The 15,551-nt window shown below is 35.8% G+C and overlaps 1 protein-coding gene and 1 long non-coding RNA gene across 3 annotated transcripts; both read right to left on the reverse strand.

Annotated features, from left to right (window-relative positions):
* Positions 1 to 1,224: 1,224 nt before the first annotated feature.
* Positions 1,225 to 7,083, reverse strand: LOC113274154. Of its 2 annotated transcripts, none has more exons than XR_003322833.1 (4): positions 6,242 to 7,083; positions 1,759 to 1,968; positions 1,562 to 1,653; positions 1,225 to 1,472 (listed from the first exon to the last, which is right to left on the reverse strand). It is a non-coding gene; the product is annotated as an uncharacterized LOC113274154 (long non-coding RNA). The 2 variants fall into 2 exon arrangements; XR_003322832.1 differs by having other exon boundaries at positions 1,759 to 1,972.
* Positions 7,084 to 8,580: 1,497 nt separating this feature from the next.
* LOC113272953 (probable xyloglucan endotransglucosylase/hydrolase protein 32) lies at positions 8,581 to 9,279 on the reverse strand. Its single transcript, XM_026522735.1, has one exon. The coding sequence runs from the start codon at positions 9,277 to 9,279 to the stop codon at positions 8,581 to 8,583; it is 699 nt and encodes a 232-aa protein (XP_026378520.1).
* Between the last annotated feature and the right edge of the window lie 6,272 nt (positions 9,280 to 15,551).

Raw genomic sequence — 15,551 nt, forward strand, 5'->3', positions numbered from 1 at the left:
AAAAAAACTACTCGTGGATCTCATTTCTTCTCAATAATGCAATATTTTTCAATACCATCAATAATTGTAACCACCTAGAATCTGACACTGTACGTTTGCACGTTACAATCGATAGACGACTTCTTTCTCTCATGAATATGGATGTTCTTAGGCCGATTTCTATCGGGTATGGCATAAAAGTTGTTTTGGCAAATCCGTTTCTCCAGTGTGGGAAAACTGGCAAATACGAGTCCAAATCTGTTCACACTCCTGTAACGAGTGTATATTTCACATATTCTTCTGATTGGTTGATTATTTAATTGATGGCCCCATTATCCTCCATGTTTAGAATCACGACCCTCGTTACATAACTCCCTAAATTAAATCAAAGGTAGAGATTGAAATGTGAAATATACACTCGTTAAAGAATGTGCAAGAATTCGCACTCGGCAAATACTAGGTAAAACTGGCAAATCCTAGATAAAATAATATATTTGATATGATAAGTAGGACCCTTGTTAGTAAAAGTATTCTCTGTGTGTATATGTGAGATATTTATAAGGTTTTAATATATTTGGTGAGACCCGTACAAAGTAAAAGTAATGTTAAAATAAGAAAAAATAGGAGAGAAGAATTTTGAAAATAATACATAACTATTTAGCGGGGGAAGTTAGACTGCTAGAGGTCTAGTTTACACCGCCCTGTCAAGACTGCACCGCCCGGTCGAGACTCCACCGTTCGGTAGGGTCTCGAGCTGACCTGACTAAGTGGTAAATTTACCACCTGACTAAGTGGAAAATTTACCACCTAACCAGATCAGTTTGCTAGTTTGCCAGCTCCATAGTGGGTATAAAACTGGCAAACTGGCCAGTTTGCTATACTCATAGGAACCGTCCTTAGCCACAGAGCCAGAGATACTTTGTCTTTGGAACTACACGCCCACGTTAAAAAAAAGATTATCTTGCAGAGAGTACTCGCCGGTAACCCAATTTCCGTTAAGCTACGGAACCACACGCCCATCAGTACCAACTCACTTGAAGGGCCGTTTGTTCTTGGAAAGGAAATTACAAAGCATTTGTTTGCGCATACTCAAATACTCTAAAAATATACTCCAAATCCAAATGTTTTTAGTTTAACATCTGAGCTTAGAATGCAGTCCAGGTTCCATCATACTCCACAATTCTGATTTCCGCAACACCCATCATTAAACATTCTATATAATAATTTACAAAAATACCTCTCCACAAGGACATTATCACCCAGGTCCAGTCATTTTGGGTTTACAACAAACACTTTCTGTTTTCTAGAAAATCAAAATGCATTCTTTTAATTTTTTCTTAAACCATTCTGGAAAGACGTACTAAACCATTACAAAGTCTCCTTCAGATAGCACATAGATAATTTAAGAACCTACATTACAAGACTAACTCCCCAGATTCTCAGACTTTCTTTAGCTGCCCTCACTACCATTTAATGCAAGCTTCGTAAGGATTCTGCAAAACGATATCACAATTGATCAGTTTACCCGGTTTAGATATATTTTCCAAAGGGACATCAATATTAGCCAACAAGTGAAACATACCACAATTGTCTCAGGAAACCAAGGTTTAGGGGACATATAATCAAACTGATGGGCTGCTGTTCCATCTGCCATTCTTTCAGCATGTTTTGCCACTGCAATTTTCACAAAATAATAGAGCAAGGACCAGAAAGAATGATGAGAAAGAACGACCCGTGTAAAAAGAAAACAATATGTAGTAGTCAACAGCATGCACTTACAGAACTCTGTCAAATCGAAAGAAATAGGTTTGTTTACTCTGACTCCTTCCTCTAACTTCTTCTTCTTTGAGTGGTGGCTCTTCTTGGGAGTTTCTGCTGGCCTCCTCCCTAGCCCTAAACCAATGCTGTACGGGCTGGGGATCTACTTTGGACCGTCTGGGGGCCGATCCCCGAGCCCAGCGACCCCAACCACGTAGCTTGACCGAGTCACTGACTACACATAATCCAATTATAATCAGCCAAGTATCTAACACAACCTATTAACTCCACATCAGACCGTTCAAAACGTCTTGATGTATTTATATTGAAGCATATTAACATAATAAAAGAAAAGAATTTGATATTTTTTGACGTTTTATTATTCCAACTAGACCCACGTCGTCTTACTTACCCCAGAATCATCAAAGAACTTTCAGTTCACAAACTGAGCTCCGCATACTAAACATAACATGAAAGATAGATGTAATACTTTCAGAATCACTTGAGAAACAACAAAAGCATATCATTTCCCTTGTGTAATGGCAACCAGACCCTAACAATCACCAAATTCAAGAAAGGTGTCCAGCTGAGAGCAAAATATCCATAGGGGTGTGAATCAATGTAGATAACTATTGACCTTAACAGATCAAATTCTGGAAAAGCCACTATAGAAAAGAACTCAAAAGTTAGGCCTGGCTACTAACCCTTATGTTGGGCATCTATTTAGTATAGTGAAAACTACAGTCAAACCCATTTTTCAGATTTTTCCTACCGTGAAATTCACGGGCGCAGAACCTCTGGCGCGCACCCAATATATCGGTGAAAATTCTTCCCAGGCCCATCTCTTTTCTAAAATTTTGTTTTCTTTGTTTCAAGGCTAAGTTAAATTTATTTATTTTTTTTAGTTTTGGAGCAGCAGAAAGAGAGAAAGAAAAGGTTACAGCCGAAATCGATTCATATTCTTTCAAATCTGTTATGTTTCAAGCTAAATAATTAAAAATCAATTCATATTCTTCCAAATCTGGAACGACTTGGTCGATTTCAGGCAATATATAATCAAATCGACATAGATTTTAGGTTTTGATTTGTAAGCATTTCTGTTTTTGGTTTCTGTTTCATTGTTTCAAAATTCATCTCGATTTAGCTTTTGCGTTTCTTAGTTTTAACATTTTTTAGGTTTATGCATTTAGAGATTAACGTGAATGAGCTCTACACAATCGATAAAACTTTTATTATTACTCTCGACATCATCATCGTCGTCAAGATTGGATAATATGGGTGTTACAACTAAAACAAGTGAAGATGAAGGAACAACCCAAAAAAAATGGATAAATATAAGAAAGAAATATGTTTATGCCATTGGTTGTTTGTTTAACTTCTGGAGATTTGGATTTGAAAACTTTTCATTATTATATTGCTCAAGTTTCTTAATTCCTTGAAGCTTTTTCAGAAGTGCAAGTCGATCTTTGATTTTCTTGTTCTTATTGTTGCTGAGATGACCAAGTGAATTTCATTGGAACGGTAAGTGTCATAACGCTAGGATAATGATATGTGGGGAGATGTCATGGTAAAATGTAGTAGACAACTAGTTATGTTTTTGTTTAGAAATGGTTTGTTTAGGTGTTCTATGAAAGGGATGGTTCATGTTCTGTGATAATAGTTACTGAACGTGTTGGTTAAAGATGGCAAATGGGTTCCTTTTAAATCAAAATTCTGGAAACTTGGAAAATCATGTACGTTGGGAATTAAGTAGATTCCAACCTTTCCTTTGTGTGAAGAATGTTTTCTGTCCATACTTTTGAATTACCAAAGCATCCATTGGGAATGACTCATTGTTTGATGCTCACTTTTAATGGTTTCTTTAGCTGATGACATGTTACTGCTTTTTGGAGGGTGATGGCCAGATGGGGTTGGGGTTGAGGAAACGGCTAAAATCAGTCAGTGTTGGTGGTGGGAATGGGCACATCACATACTCACATTGATTTTTGTTTACACTTTATACAAGTATGACTATATGAGAGTAGCATTCCTATTATGCATCCATGTAATCGATCGAACTGGTGGTGTTGTGCAGATATCTAGTCTGTGGGTTGATTTCAGTCGAAGGAGCTTTTGTTCTCTCAGTTTACGGGCAACGGATATTAATTCACATGAGAAGGTCAGGGAATAACCTGTTATATATGCAGTTGCAAAAATGGATGCATAATCCATTATGCATCTACAAATGTTGTTGCATAACTTGTTATGCAGTTCAGAAAATGGTCGCATAACACATTATACATCAGCTTATTTGTTAGTATTGAAACCAGCAATAAAAAAGACTGCACAACTTTTCATGCACCTACAATAATATCTGCATAACATGTTATGCAGACGCGAAAATGGATGCATAACCTATTATGCATCCGAAAATATGGATGCATACTGCATTATGCATCAAGAAAATTGTTGCACAATCTTTTATGTAGTTACGCACTAATACAATGGCTACATAACTTGTTATAGATGCATAACTTTGTTATGCAGAGGCATAATTTGTTATGCAGTGGAGAAAATGGTTGCATAATTTGTTATGCGTCTGCAGAATGTGTTATGCATTTTTTTGGTGGTTGCATAATGGTTATGTATCAAGTTTTCGAAAATTTTGCTTAAAATGATGATCACCTCCGATTTTTTTCGTGAAAAACAAAATTTTGATATTCTTGTTTGTACTCGTTGCGTAGATCTCTTAAAAAGATTTCCAACGATATAAAATTTGTAAAATTCCAAGGCGCGGAGTTTTAGATATGTTATATCCAAGTTGCGCTGCCAATTATACCCCTAATGCATAACCTGTCATGCGGATGCATAATCCGTATAATTTCATATAATTATGGGTGTCACGGAACTAAAAATTAATTGTGGGCTTGACAATAAGAATATTATTTTTTTGGGCCTCCGCCTAAATTTCCCTTTAGCATATGATACGTCCATGTTGTAATAAAAAATAAGAACTGTTTCTTGGGGACCATGGGTTTTCTGAGGGGACCATGATTTGATTAGGCCACCTTCCCTATAATTATAAGGGGCGTTCTAAAAGGTGGAGATGACTAGTTTACCCTTTTACCTAATTAAAATTATAACTAATCTACAACTTCTTCTTCCTCTATTCTACAATTTTTATTCTTCTCTTCTTCATCAATATATGATCATCTAAACCTGATCGTATACAAATCTAATCAAAATCATCAAATTTTCATCGTCGTCGATTCATTGAGTTTTCATCGTCGATTAATCAATCTTTTATAAACAAACCTATCCATAAATATTTTCCCACAAACCCATTACTTCTAATTCGTTTTTGATTGAAATTTTGAGCCGTAATCATCAAAATATGTTGAATTTGGAGGTTACAGTAGTAAGTTCGGTTAGGATAATTTTGAAAAAAACTCTAGTTTTACAACCGAACTTTTAAAAATGAAGAACACGAAGAACAGTTCGGCTAAGAATTTTTTTTTACCTAACCGAACACCTGAGTTCGGTTGAGTCGCAAAAATAATTTCAAAACCGAACTCTTCTCTATATAACCAAATGTTGAGTTCGGTTTAATTGCAAAAAAAAAATCCTAACCGAACTTTACTCAGAAAACCTATATAATGAGTTCGGTTAACTCGCAAAAATAATTTCAAAACCGAACTCTTCTCTGTATAGCCAAATGTTGAGTTCGGTTTAATCGCAAAAAAAATTTTTTTTTGCAAACTTACCGAACTCTGTTGTTTAAAGTTCGGTTACAATGTGGTCGATTCGACTGAACCGAACAAACTCTGTAAACTCAAGCATAGTAGTTCGGTTACATTTGATTTTTCATCAGCTAGCCAAACAATCAAAAACTCCATTAAAGCTCTAGTTCGGTTGCCTGTGATTTTGGATTTATTAACCGAACTGCATTTGCAAAAAAGTTCGGTTACATGTTCTTCATATAATCTAACCGAACTTTGTTGACCTGGTTGAAATTTTTTTGTTACAATTTTGATTTTGAAGATATTTTAGGCCATTCATAACAACATTCACTAAGTTACAAACATACTTCGGTACCCAGAGGATGTTTATTCTCCATATTCACCCATCTCAAAATAATTTTTTTCTCCATCTTCTTCTTGTTCTTCTATCACTTTAGTCACTCAATAATTCTACTTTAAAAAAAATAATCTATTAATTTAATCTTAATCAATGATTAATCACACTAACTAATCATTATACAAAAATAGTCAGGATGGTAATTTTGGTATTTAATATAAATATTTAGATAAGGGGTGACCTAGAATTACTTCTAATGTCTTACCCAAAATAAAACAATGGTCCCCAAAAAAGGATGGTCTCCAAAAAACCATTCAAAAATAATGGATAGAACAAACCATCAACTAGCTTCATCCACCCTCCACGTTCAGAAACGAAAACTCCCATAATAATTCATTCAAATGAAGGAAGGAAAAAAAAAACTTCAATTGAAGGCAAGTGCACTTACCAGTCTCTTTGCTTCTATCAACTTTATCCTTAACATCCAATCTCAAGCCATCATTTTCGTCAATCACCTTCTTCGCTTTGGTCTCAACATCCTGCTGACTATTAGCCTCCTCTGAAATCTTCAGTTGTATTCATGGATTTCATGCTTGCTTCATCCCCGGTGTCTAGCACTTGAATAATGGGAGCATATGTTGCTGGTTTTATCATCCAAAAGGAAACTAAGCATGAGATCCGAACAACGAATTGAAAAAATAAAAGAGACACTATTCATTCATCACAAAACAACATAGAAAACTTAAGATACACAGAATTTAACAGACAATGTTCCCTTCATAATCCACACCAGGAAACACTATGAAATTGTAATATATTTTTGTTTTTGCAGGAATACCCTAATGGCGATATAGTGGTGTCTAAGTTGAAGGCGGTGTTGATGCCTCGGATATCAAAAGAAAAAAAAGCATTGCAAACCCTAGTCCTGGGTATCAATAAGTAACAAGGAACAAGAGTAACTAGCGAGGTGATGATGATATTGATGCTTCCATATTTGAATACCTCCTGAATCTGAGAAGAAAACCACAGAAATAAAAATCAAGACGAAACGTAACCCTAAATACTTCGCGCCCGTACTCAAATATTTTTTTCTTCAGTCTCCTTTCCTTCTCTTCAAAAAAGAATTAAAAAAGTTTGGAGCCCTTATAACCGGCAACTCGGTCGATACAAAGAAATTGGTTCAAGATATGGAGACTCCTTAACCCCTTTACTTTTCAGGGTAGGCTGAACCATTAGTTTATTCGGGGTCGGCTGAACCAATAGCAAGTCATAGATGCTGAATTTGTGGAATTTGCACAATGTGGGAGTGAGAAAGAATAACCCATCTACTTGAGGCTAATAATTGAAGCTATTGAAGTTAGGTTTTAAAAACTACTGGTGGATCTCATTTGTTCTCAATAATGCTGCAATTTTTAATACCATCAATAATTGCACCAACTAGAATCTGACATTGCACATTTGCACGTTAAAATTGATTGACCACTTATATTCTCATGATTCATATGCCTTATCTGGCTTGGATTATGGATGTTCATCATGTTCTTAGCCACAAAACTAGACATTCTTTATTTTTTTAGGACTAACTGATGCATTTGTGCACCTAAAAGGGCCACAACCCGATTTTTCATTGGTCTTTCATCCCCTAACATGCTACAAGTAATTAGCTCAATAAATCAAATTCGGAAGAACAATATATACAACCTGGGTAGCGCACATTGTAAACCGGCTAGTTCTTTGAAACAAGTAGGGCGTAATTGTTAGGGCGTAATTGTTAGAATACGAGCATCAACTCAAAACTAATTGGCAATGAGTGGAGAGGCCCCAAAGATTATAAATTGCAAGATTTTAGATTGCCCAATAAGATGGGACTAATAATCTCAACACGCCGTCTCACGTGTAGCCTCGTTGGGTCTAACACGTGGACAATTAAATCGGGTGACGCGGAGTAAAGGCGCGGTCTAATGACTCGTCGCAAATAGTCTGCTCTGATACCATGTTAAAGTCCGCGGGCATCCAACTCAAAACCAATTGGCAATGAGTGGAGAGGCCCTAAGAGATTATAAACCGCAGGATCTTAGATGCCCAGACAATGTGGGACTAATAATCTTGACAAGTGTTGAGATTATTAGTCCCACTTTGTTGGGCAATCTAAGATCCTCCGGTTTATAATCCTTAGGGCCTCTCCACTCATTGCCAATTGGTTTTGAGTTGGATGCCCATATTCTAACATGGTATCAGAGCACGCTATTTGCATCGAGTCATTGACCGCGCCTTTATTCCGCGTCACCCGATTTAATTGTCCACGTGTTAGACCCAACGAGGCTACATGTGAGGAGGCGTGTCGAAATTATTAGTCCCACATTGTCTGGGCATCTAAGATCCTGCGGTTTATAATCTTTTAGGGCCACTCCACTCATTATCAATTGAATTTGAGTTGGATGCCCGCGGACTTTAATAGCAATAATATGGTAGAGCCTGAGCCAAGATAGGTCAGAAACGGACGGCAAGTTTCCCATTATGTGGAGGCAAATTTTTAAAAGCATATAATGAATAAAAAGCTCGATTTAGATTTTTTTGGGAAGAAAAACATAAAAGGGCTTTGACAGCCAGAAACAAATGAGGCAATTGCCCCCGACCGGCTCTTCCCTTGACCAACAAACATGAATTTCTCTACAGTAATTTAAGAGATAGATTAGAATAACGTCCTAGATACAGCACCAACAATCAAAAATAATACTAGTTATACATCAAACATGAGACACACAAATGAAGAAAATTGGAAAATGATTAATCCTCCAGCAACTTATAAACCATCCATTCCTCTTCGGAATCGTCTGAAGAATCAGGCACTTCAGTTAATAACGGAACACGAACATCCTTCATGGTATAAACATAAGGTACATCATTACCAGTATAATAACCAGCCCATTTCCCCGCTTGCACCCTACTAGCATTCCACACCATCCCACGCAAAGACATGACTTTTCTTGGAAACTTGTTTGGATTCTCTTCTCTCGCATATCTTCTAATGACTTTGCCATCAATTAACCATTCAATCAAATCTTTAGACCATTTGATTTCGTAATTGTGAAATCCTTCACTGCAATCAAATCCTAATTCATGAACTTGTTCTCGACTATTGTCAGTCGCAGTAACATATGCATTAGTTCGAATACTTCTCTTATTATTACCTAAAAAGTTGAAACCGATCGAATGTATAGGTCTATAATGCATAGGTGAAGCAACACGAAAATTGAAGTTCAAACCAGTTGTGTCGCCAGTGGGGCACTTGATTTTAGCTCCGAACGTACCATACCGATATTCAGCTTTTGATCTCCAATTTGAGCCACATCTTTCGTCGAAGACTACACTGATTTCATTTGTTTCTGCTTCCATTTTGTGAGTACATGCTTCTGGATTGAACTCAACATATATCTCTTTGAGTAGTACGGCTTGATGGATTTTTTGAGTTTCTTGATCTGCCATTAATTTCTCTGAATGTTTTAACTTTTTTTTTCTTTTCTTTTTGTGATGAAATTGTAGATGATGATTATGAAAAGAGAAGAGTGATTAGAGATGTATTTAAATGGAGCTATTTTCTTTAAAAAAATAAATACACGTTCTTGACTTCGGTTAAATGATTTGAAGTTGACGCGGCCGGTGGAAGTTTATCCATCTATGGAATACCTTAACCAGGAAGAATCCGCTGTGTCACGCTCGCACGTTAAACGTGATTGGCAATTCCTCACCTTTCTTCAACCTGACTCAAGTCAGTTACGCGGATGGCAATTAAAAAATTTGGTGGTTGTTCTGATCCATTTTGGGTCCTTTCCTGGATGGTTGTAAGCGGGGACATTTTCCCCTTGTTTCTTTTTTGAAATATAAAGTTTTCTTTTTACCGGTAAAAAATTTCCCACTCATCGTCATTCTGACTCAAGTCAGTAACGCGGCAACTAAAATATATAACAAGAATCAACTCCAACTTCATAATAATGTCGGGTGGTTTCTAAAGTTCAAGTCTAGTTAAGTCATGGTCTAAAAGTAACTATTAGGTTGGCTGAGAGTGAAGTCAAGTTATGATCTCCTTTAAGTATTGGTAGTACAGTGTTTGTGGTAGTGGAAGCCTGAAAGAACTTGTAAAGTAAGAGACCTAAAGTGGCAAACCTCTTTGCTTGGGAGTGGGTAAGCAAGTAGAAAAAGAATGGACTTATCACACATAAAACAAGCTTTTTAACCAACTGTCCGACACGGCCACAATTTCTATTAAGCTATGGAACTACACGCCCATCAACACTGTCGAGAACTGTAACTTCTGCGATCAATCATTTTTATCTCTCTTTGTTAGTTCAAACAGCATTTTGGTTAGTCAATATACTACGGGTACATTTTAATTCAAAACAAAATCCTCAATTCTTCACTGAAACTCCATTTGACACAAAAACACAACAACAATTGGAAAATTAAGGTTCAACAATTACAGAATTCTTAGTGCAACAAACAAACAAACAAACAGATAATTCAGCTAAATAAATCACAGACACACACATACAAATACAGAGTACACCTTAGAAGCTAAAAGCAGCAAAACATAGAAAAACAACTCACCCCATCCCTATCCTCAGATGCCTCCACCACCGCAGTTAACAACGGAACACGAACATCCTTATACATACAAGCATACGGTGCATCATCTCCTTCATAAATCCCAGTCCATTCCCCTTCATTAATACCACTAGCATCCCAAACTGAAGCATACAAATACATAGCTTTCCCAGGAAACTCAGCACCGTCTTCATTATCATCTCTTCTAATAATCTGTTGGAAAAAATTGGGTTTCACAAAGGATGAATGAATCAGAGAAGAAAGTGTTGCACTCCAAAACTTTCAAGGCTTGTATAAATTTCTTTTAGACAAATATTTCTACCCTCCCAATAACAATTGGCGATTACAACAGGTATGCGAAATATTGCCTTCAGGATACAATGAAAGCCCTGCAACGAAAACTGAATTCAAGGTTTGTACCCCTTGATTCAATCAAGAACACACAAAGAGATTTCTGATTTCTGATGATGCTTTTTGAAACAGAGAAAACAGATTGATTTTTTCTTATTTTTTTAAACGAAACTGGGAGAAGCTATTTATAAAGGGTTTTGCACCTGTTGGGAATAGGTTTTTATTCGCCAACAGGTTTCTATTCACGAAACGTCGGGTTCCTTCATCAACAGACATCAATGGTGTCTTTTGGATTCGAAATTTTCGAACAGGCTTTTATCGGCCAAATAAAACCGTCAGTTCAAAAAATTCTTCGAACAGGCGATGCCCCCCAGGACCCCCCTTTGGTAAGCGGTGTTGAAAATATTCCAACATAATCTTCCCATCGATTGACCATTCAATATAATCTTTAGACCATTTAATCTCATAATCATGAAACCCATCACTACAATCAAATCCTAGATCATGAATTTGCTCTTTACTACCACTACCACCAGTATAATGATTAGTCTGTACAACTCCTTTATTATTACCTAGGAATTCAAAATCAATCTCATCTTGTGATTTATCACCTTCTAATGACGAAAGATAGAGATTGAAGTTCAAACCGTTTGTATTGCCATCAGGACATTTCATCTTAGCTCCAAATGTTCCGTACTGGTAACGAGTCTTTGTTCTCCATCGTGATCCACCTCTTTCGTCGTAAAGAACTGTGATTTCGTTTGTTTCTAATGTATGAGTACATACTTCTGGAGTGTAATCAACAGTTATTTCTTTGAGTAGTGTGGTTTGATGGATTTCTGGGTCCGACATTGTTGGCTCAGAAGTGTTTGACTTTTGAGGAACTTTTTAGTAATAATGAACGGAGAAGATGGGTGAAATGATGAAGAGAGAAAGGCGGTAAAGTAGCAGAAGAAGAAGAAGCTTGATTTTCTTTTAGTCTATTTTTTTTGGTGGGCACGTTGTTATTTGTTAACTCTTCTTCCGCATCTGTAATGTGAGAGAGACAACGAAGATATTTCCAGCAAGATCACTTCATTATTGGATATTTGGACTCTACTTCTATCGACGCATTTGTAATGTGTGGCAATGGATGGTGGAAAATGCACAATTATATTTGATTCTATTTACACGAGGATCTCATTATGGCTCCTCCTTATCCCTTTATAAAATTGTAAAATGTCGTGTAACACGACAATCCTTGCAAAAATTTACATAAAATATGTTGTAAAAGGAGAAGGATACTGAAAAAGAGGGAGATTCTTATTCATTATGTCTATATAGAATACAATGTTTAGCCTCTATTTATATAGATAGAAGACTTGGTGTCCAAGATATGTAAACCCTAAACTAAGACACGAAGGACGTTTTAGTAAATAAATAATGGTTTATAACACTCCCCCTGATGACCACTGTGGCTAAGTCAATGCAAAGATATCATGAAAACTCAAAAGAGAAAAAACTGAAATTGTATAAGCATGTAAAGACTTAAAACAATATTGGACATACATATGTTGCCTCGTTAAAACCTTGACAAGGAAAACCCAGAGGGACAAAACCTTGACGAAGGAAAAAGAGTACAACAGGATAAGTCCAGTAAATGCACCTTTGATGATGGTGCTCCCGCTAATGAGCATTTCAGTTAAATCTCGGCTTGCAAATCTTTGAGTCGCGATTCCCAATTTGATGAACGAATTTCTTGAATGCAGATGATTATTGTTCTTTCGTGGAGAAAATTGCAACTTGATGAAGTGTTCTTTAGTGTTGGTCTTCTAATAGTAGGTTTCTCGCGCCTCCATGCTTCTCTAAATACATTGACGACTTGTGTCTTGGGTTGCTAGATTCTCGAAGATGATTTGCAGAAATAGTTGATGTAGTTTCTTCAACAAAGTGCCAAGATATGAATAACTTATTTAAACTAAAATTGTATTTGTGAGAAGGAAATCCAAATTCTCAGGAGATCTGAGTAAGTTGATTTGGTTTAATCAAATGTGGGCATCCACTAAACAACCAAAATTGATACAACTCCCCCTTGGATGACCATCATGTTGAATTAAATTGCCCCACTAAAACCTTGCCAATAAAACCCAATGGGAAAAAGTTTGGACGAAGGAAAAAGAGCACAAATATCAACATTTTGAAAGAAAATTAAACGTCAACGAGATGTTGCCTCGTTAAAACCTTGTTAGGAAAACCAAATGGGACAAAACCTGAAACGAATGGAAAAGAGTACAACTCAACTATATGAGTATTACAGAAATGAGCATCAAAATTCTAGTCTATCTCAAAGACGATTTTATGCTAGCATAATTCTTACTGCAGATTTATGAAAGAAAAGAAAATAGAATTTATGCTGCAAAAGCGTGGATTTTGGTGTTTTTAAGGACTCCTCAAAAGACCTATAAAGTTGATATCACCAATCAACTAATCCAGATTTTTGGTTTTGTACAAAATTTCTAAAAACACATAAAGGATTGTTAAACCTGACATAATCGAGTCAGGTGACTGTCTGAATATAATTAGAATCCTACAAGGATCACAAATTCGAATATGTTCCCGACCACATATATTGTGTAAATACAATATGAGTCCTTCAAGGACTACCACGCCAAAGACATCATGCATGGAGAACAAAAATTTATTGAAACGATCCTAGGATCTAAGATTAGTGCCCTGAAATCGTTTTACAACGAACATATTTCTCGTATGACACATTATGACTACACCATCTTGGCAATTTTAAGGTGTTAAATCTTGGATCCAAAATTGTGTTAATCGAGAAATTAATCCAATCTAATTTGGATTGTATGCCAACCAATCACATATGTCAATATTCCTCTGCAAATAGGTTAACTACCACCATCTTTATTATTTTAGTAGCAACTAGAATATTCGACAATCATATTAGCTTATCACGAACTCACACAACTTCCAGTGTATGCATACTTTGAAAAATCCAAAATTTACTGGTACGAGTGCCCACGGGCATGATAACCTCCTACTATTAAAATGAGGAGATATGAATTTTGAGAATGTGAATTGTATTATGATAGACTCTGTTGGAGCTATCTGTAGGCTATATAAAAATGCTACTTTCTTGCTAGATGTGATTGAGTTTGCCTTTTCAAACGGCAGAATCTTGTATAGAAGCTAGATGAGATAATTTCACGCCTAGTAGACAACCTTTTTCGATTTGATCAAAATGGGAGAGAAACGTCTGTTAATGTAAAGTCTCCCCCTGATTATGGAGGAAATATAATCATCTCATATACGAAAACAAGTTCACAGAGTATTATTCGATTAAATCGAGGACATATACTCGTAATAGTATCTAAATTTTAGCAATACCAGTTGGACCGTTGATATATAATGACTTCAAAAACCATAAAAGAAATGTCCAAATAAATAAATAAAATTGTAGTCCACTTGACGTACAAATTTAAAATCAACCATGGATTCGTTGGTATAGCAAGAAAACATAAATCTCCAATGACCTATAAGGCCGACGAGATATTCATTCACCTAAGAATGAAATTATAGACACTTTATTTCATTCAAAGAAATCAATATTAAGATAAAATAGTTACTACGAGGACTAATTAATGATTTGGACTAACTAGCCGGGTGCGCACCAATTGATCTATAGTGTCCGACCGTATTCCAACTACAAGTGGAACGACTTCAAAAAATTTGGAGATTTACCATAAGGATTTTTTTCTCTTCAATATCCCTTAAGAATATGCATCAATTCCTCTTTTAATATCATAATAATTATACTTTATCCCTTTAGGATTTATAGGGAAAAACCAAATCAATTGGCTTATACAATATGATTCTTTTTAAGAAAAATAAAGAAATCATTTTTGTTATTGAATTTAGAAAAATCCATGATTTCCGGTAAGAAATAGAAACCTTACGATATTAACAAACAAACTATATTGGCATCTCATATAGGCGACAGAGATACTAGTTCGATTGTGCGATTCATGAAAATCGTATCGCAAAATCAGTTAATAAAAATGTTTTCTTACTAGTCATCGCAAAGAAAAAATCTACTTCGCGGTTAGACGAATAGTTTCTTGTAAGGGAATAGAAACCGGATAAAAAATCACATGATCTTCCTTTAAAAGAGGAAGATACCAAATTTAATTGATCGGAGGTTTTTCAACCATGCATATGATTCGTTATGGCAAAAGGTAATCAAAACTGAAAGAATAACACCAAGTAATTACAGTTTCATTAAGAAAGATAGAAACTATGTATCATCTTTTGATGGATTTCTTTTTCATTCTCTATGAAAGGGATTAGAGAAGAAAAGAAAAACGTACTCAAAATCGATCACCCCTCTTTATATATAAATAATAAAAATAATTCCTCCCTCCAATAATATAAAGAAAAATAAAGAACTATTTAGAAGATTACTGTTAATTAAAAACGTACTCAGAATCGGAGTTCACTATACCAAGTTTTGAGGAGTATTGTTGGCGTCCTTTAGTCATGTATACATACATGAAATAGTGTAACCATAGTCCTTACACCGAAGATGGATTATTTTCCCAGTCCCTGATCAATAAACATAAAGACAAAAATAAGTATCTACTTATTTTCAGAATAATAGTCCCACGCTAATAATGTCCTCTTAATAAACTTAAAATATAATATAGAAGAGCCTCTCCACTCATTGTCAATTGGTTGTGAGTTGGATGTTCGTATCACAACCAAGCCCTGTATGAGACGTGAGACCCAGTAAGACCCAAGAAGACAGG

Source organism: Papaver somniferum, chromosome 4, assembly GCF_003573695.1.
Source record: "Papaver somniferum cultivar HN1 chromosome 4, ASM357369v1, whole genome shotgun sequence".
In the NCBI taxonomy this organism is placed as follows: domain Eukaryota; kingdom Viridiplantae; phylum Streptophyta; class Magnoliopsida; order Ranunculales; family Papaveraceae; genus Papaver; species Papaver somniferum.